General features: G+C 34.5%; 1 protein-coding gene across 1 annotated transcript in view; it reads right to left on the reverse strand.

Annotated features, from left to right (window-relative positions):
- Window positions 1–6,000, reverse strand: part of ANK2 (ankyrin 2, neuronal) — a 263,985-nt gene that overhangs the window by 30,812 nt on the left and 227,173 nt on the right. Inside the window, exons 33-35 of the mRNA XM_012655073.1 lie at window positions 5,527–5,652; window positions 3,050–3,172; window positions 1,210–1,242 (exon numbers count right to left, since the gene is read on the reverse strand). Coding sequence (XP_012510527.1) covers window positions 1,210–1,242; window positions 3,050–3,172; window positions 5,527–5,652 — 282 coding nt within the window. The remainder of the gene's footprint in view (window positions 1–1,209; window positions 1,243–3,049; window positions 3,173–5,526; window positions 5,653–6,000) is intronic.

Raw genomic sequence — 6,000 nt, forward strand, 5'->3', positions numbered from 1 at the left:
GTATGTGGGACAAAGAGTGACTCTGCAGTTGAGGGAAAAGATGACTTCAGTCCTGTCATCAGTTGTTTGTGCGCAGGGCTATGAGTTTACAATCACCCTCTCGCTCTGCTCCACCGCCAAGAATTGGTGGGAACTCTCTGAACTGAGAAGGCCTTATATTTTAATCTGGTGGGTACAAAGCTATTTATTATATTTTTCTTTATATTTTTCTATTTCAAATGCATCAGAATAACATTAACAAAAACTGGTACATTTGAAAACACTTACACATAACTAATAACAACTGCATTTGTTTATCTTAGAAATAGGAACTGACCTATTAATAGGTAAATATAAAAATTTTTCTAATGACTTTTTTCATTGATATAATACGTGGGCATTTTCAGATCTTTTATGAGGGAAACAAACACATATTTGCTTTACCTATTGAAGCAGGTATAATTCAAATGGCTATTTATTCAAGGTAACCTGTCTAAGACTTTTCTTCTTCTATGACATAATAATGGTACATACCTCCTAAGGTGGTTGTGAGAGACCAGTGTTGAGGTAAAGACCTAGCTTATAAAAAATGCCCATTATTCGTATAGTTCTGCACTATAATGTTATGATAGTCTAATGGATGAACTAAAGTTTTTTGGTCTCAGTGATTTTCCACCTCTTTGGTCTTAGGACCCCTTTACACTCCTAAAAATTACTGAGAAGCCCAAAGAACTTTTGTTGATGTGTGACATGTATAAATAAATACCTGTTTTACAAATTATACCTGAGAAAATGCTAGAACCCAAGAATACACAAGCACACATTCCACTGACTGTCAAAGTGGTAATGTCATCACATCTAATATTACCCCTGGAAAACTCCTCTGTAGCTTGTGAGGACGTGGGAGTTAAAAAAGCAAAGAATGTCTTAGTACTGTTCCAAAAATGTTTTGACCTGCAGACTTCTTTAGGTTAACCTTTGAGAACTGGTGAGATAATGGTTTTGCCTTCAGTAGTTGGTAGATGGCAACAATTTACAGGGAAACTTTATTCTCTGAAGTCAGTCCATAAGATGAGAAAACAGATGCCCAGAGAGCTGAAGTAAAGTTGTGCCCCTTTATTTACTAAGAACAACTGCCTACCCCTTCTAAGAACATGGATTAACTATGCGCTCTTAGTAGTGATACAGCAATGACACAGCCATTAGCAAGTGACACTGTCATAAAATTACCTCTTCCTCCTGTTCTTGATCTGACTCTGATTCCTTGCCGCCCCAAGATGCCATGCAAGATGGGAAAAAAAGAGAGAAGGAAGGGTAGAAAGTATTTAGAAGAAGAAAAAGGAGTAAATATTCTGCCAACAAGCTTCAACAGCCAAGCATACAGTCAGTACACTCTTATTTTTTCTTACTAACAGTTTATAGAAGACAGAAAATTTAACGAGCATTGATCGAAATACAAAAGTATGTACCTTCAAGAGACAAAAGAACCAAAACTATAAATATGCTAATTTCAGATGCCAGGTCACCAGCAGTCTGAAAGTTTGACAGTTAGTGGATTTGATGGCATTTGTCTATAGAAATGGTGATGAAGATATTCTAGTCATTACAGATACTGGTTGAAAATGTTAAATGCTACAAATAAGCATATGGTAAAATTACTTCCAATACCCAGACAATACTTAAAAGTTTTATTATAATAATAAAGATCTACTAAATTCTGAAGTATATCTTAAATGTATGACGTTTGGCATTTTTTTCATTTTGCTTTGAATGACTAAATAGAAAATTATCCTGGACCGTCACAACATTAATAACTGTGTCTGATACGTCTTGACTTCCAAATAAAATGTAATAATAAAATAAAGGCTTTCTTTTATAGCACATTGAAAGCTCATTGAAATCAGACAAAGCTCATGCACCTTTTCCTGTCGTTCAGGCAACTTGCCCACAGCAGTACATATTTCTCTGTGGTTCTTACTTGGCATTCTGCCTCCAGTCACTCACTACTGAACAGCATTACAAACTCCAAAATACATTCTGCACCATCGGAGTACAATGAGATTAAACTCATTTGGTTGATATACCCATTGCTATATTCTAATTCTTGGAATAATATGTATATTTATATATAGATAATATTTCATGTCATTTAGTAAGAATTTATTGATACAGTGTCAAACTTGATGCTATTAAGCTTTTTGCTCTGTGACTGATCCCTACTTATAAGAATAATTAAGCAAATCTACAATTTGACAACTGTGGTGGGGAAAAAGAAGTAGAGGAAATGTTTTGTTTTGTGGAGTCAAGCTTTAGGGTTTTACATATATCCCTATATCCCTCCTTCTCCTCCAGGTCGCAGCAGCTACACCTCATCCCCCTCCCAACCTGTAACATACACGCTGAAAATTCGCTGCAACTACCTACAGATTGCCATGCGAGAGTTTCCTATTCAAAAGGGATGTTGGTTAAAAAACAAAATAAAACAAAACTCTTTCAAATAATAAAAAAGAAGTTATCCACAACATTCAATTAATTCAGTTGTCTTTGATTTAATCAGATCATTCAAGGAATCACATAATGGGGAGAAGTTTGAAAAGAAAGTAATGCCTGTAGGTAGACTTTGGGTCAAGAATTAATGAATTTTTCCTTTTCAATAATGTTTTAACTCTACTCCTTGCAAAAGGGAAATATTTTTTACATTAATCATGTTAAAATAGTTGAAAAATTAATTTTTATACTCCTAAATATGATGTTATAAGATGAACAAAAATGAAGACAAAGCCAATTATTTTTAAAAATAAGCTCAAAAAGTTAAATCTTAAACTCAATTTTCTCTCTTCCATGTCTAATATGTATTAGTAGAATTTTTTCCATCAAAATGCATTTAATGTAAAATAAAGTCGAACTATTTTTTTTCTTTACTTAAATGGAAAACCGTAAATTTAACAGAGAATCAAAAGTGATTGCTATATGTCCTTGGATTCAGCGTCTTTGTTTTCATTCATTTTGAAAGATTTTAAAAATCACTTCCCACACTGCCTGAATCGTACTACAGCAGATTCTACGATACCTTTGTATAAATTGGCAGGGTGATGTTTAAGTTGCAAATAGCTTGATGCACCAGGCCTCTTGTGGACTTTGGCTCTTTCATAAATGATAGTCGTCCGCATGGCTCCTGAGTCGTGTCGCGTACCTTGAACAAAAATGACATACGTGCCTCACCCATATTTGAAATGTACTATTTAATTAGATGACACTTGAAAAAAGAAAATAAATTCATTTGTTACTGCTAGGTAAGAAGTCAGAGGGCTTCCTTTTTCTCCTTCCCTGTTACCATTTAGAATGACTTTCTAAAAATCATCCAGCTTTTTTTTTAGCTTTATTGAAGTATGACTGACAAATAAAAATTGCATATATTTAAGGCAGACAATGCGATGATTTGATATATGTATACATTGTGAAATGATTACCACAATCAAACTCACGAACATATCCACTGCCTCCCATAATTCCCCCCTCCATTATTTGTGCTAAGAACGGGTAAGGTCTCAGCAAATTTCAAGTATATAATACATTATTATTAACTATAGTCTCCATGTGGTACATTAGCTCTCCAGAACTTACTCAGCTTTTGAAATAGTTATGGTGAAATATATGTATCATAAAATTTACCATTTTTACTGCTTCAAAGTATACAATTCAGTGGGATTAAGCACATTTGCAAAGTTGTGTAATCGTCACCACTATCCAGAACTTTGTATTGCCCCAAACAGAAACTGTACCCATTAAACAATAATTTCCCATTCCCCTCTTTTCCCAGCCCCTGATAACCTCTATTCTACTGTCTCTCTCTCTGCATTTATCTATTCTAGGCACCTCACACAAATGGAGTCATATAATATTTACCCTTTCGTGTCTGGCTTATTTCATTTACCATATTGTAGCACGTATCAGAATTTCATTCCTTTTTAAGGCCAAATAATATTCCATTGTATGTATATGCCACATTTTGTTTATCCATTTATCTGCCAATGGACATTTCGATTATTTCCATTTTGGCTACTGTTGCTAATGCTGCTGAGAACACGTGTAATTGTTTGAGTCCCTGCTTTTAATTCTTTTGGGTATTTACTTAGAAGGAAATTGCTAGATCACATTCTAATTCTATATTTCACTAGTTGAGGTTTTTGAGGGGATACCACGCTGTTTTCCATGGTGGCTGCACTATTTTACATTCCCACCAGCAATGCATTGGGGTCCCGTTTTGTCCACATCCTTGCCAACATTTGTTTATTTTCTGGTTTTTTTTAATCATAGCCATCCTAAGGGGAATGAAGTGGTATCTCCTTAAGGTTTGGATTTGCATTTCCCTAAGCTGTTGAGCATCTTTTCATGTGCTTATTGGTGACTTTCGTATCTTCTTTGGAGAAATATCTAAGTTCTTTGCCCATTTTTGTATTGGGTTGTTTGTAGAATGATTTCCATACATCAACTATATGAAATATTAGCTTAATTATAAAGTAGTTTGTGTTAAATGGATCCATTACCCCTGAGCAGCTATTGATTAATGTGGTGCTCTCTAAGAACCTATCTTCGATCAGGCAAAACAATGGAACCGGAAGTGGTAGAATCTTCAGCAGAGATCTTGAGAAAACTTAATAAAAAGGGTTTGCAGACACATGGTTGCAAAAATAATGGAGGGTTAAAATAATAAAAGGAGTCATTGCTGATGAACAGTTTGGAAATTGGTCGTTGAAGCAGGACTAGAAAAAACTGATGGAGACCAGCCTATACCTTGAAAGGACTGAGCATTAGGACCTCTAAATTAGTGAAATGAATTTTTTTAAAAACAGGAAATAAAAAGAGTGGCTGTAAAATAGAGCAGAGTAAAATTATTACTTCCCTCTTATTTCATGAATCTCTCATTCCTTCATTTGTGGTCCTCTTTAGAATGGGAATCTAGAATGAAACTTGTACACATCACTGCAAATCCCTAACTTGGAGTCATGTTCCTAAATAGAGACAACAAACACCCGGTGCATTGAAGGTTCTCCATAGTGTTTGTTGAATGAATTTATGAAAATATATCAAGTCTATAGCTTTATCTGGGATAATTGTTTAATAGCTTAAGTGAGATGCTAGGTCTTTTGAGAGATTTCATTACAAAAAGTTGTCACTTAGAACTCTTTTGATACCCACACTTGCGAAATTCACATATATTTTTAAAATCTAAGCATAAATGTTAAAAAGTAATAATAGTAAAATAGACTTTCCTTCAAATTTGGAAGACTAGCTAGTGTTTCTCCTTAATAAATTGTTTAATATTTGGCCTGGTCTCATTTTTAAACATAGTCTATAAGTAAAAATTAAGGCTGACTTTGAACTTCAAAAATAGAAATGGTTGGTTTTCCAGGACAGTAAAACTTTACAGATACGGTGAAAAAAATCCCTAGAAATTTAAAAGGAAATACTCTCTACTACTAAAGGAAATCAAATCCTACCTTTATATTGAGTAAAATGCATTTAAAAATTCCACGTGTAAATTACCTTGACAAAGAGAGGAAGCCTGTTTTCTTTGAAGGCAAAAAAGCTGAATATATGATGTTGGCCACTCTTGGTTAATGGCACCAGGTTGCCAAAACAATCAACATAGATGGGTTTTCCTTCTAAGACCTGGGTGAAAACAGAGAAAAATAACACAGAATAAAATAGCTGCAATTATAACCTGCTGTTTACACAAAGAAGAAGTGGTGGTACTACTTGGAACCTAAAATACACATAAAATAATCTTAAAATTACCAACTGACATTTTGTCTTATCTCTGGCTAAGCATATACGAGCACTCCGTCTCCTTACTAGTAATGGGAATATTCAATAAAACTGAACCACATCACCCCAGAAAACCAATATATATTTAAATCCTACATTTATTTATTTATTTTTTTTGAGACAGAGCCTCACTCTGTTGCCCAGGCTAGAGTGCTGTGGCGTCAGCCTAGCTCACAGCAACCTCAAACTCCT

The sequence above is a fragment of the Propithecus coquereli genome, unplaced genomic scaffold, assembly GCF_000956105.1.
Source record: "Propithecus coquereli isolate 6110/MARCELLA unplaced genomic scaffold, Pcoq_1.0 Scaffold46, whole genome shotgun sequence".
Taxonomy (NCBI): domain Eukaryota; kingdom Metazoa; phylum Chordata; class Mammalia; order Primates; family Indriidae; genus Propithecus; species Propithecus coquereli.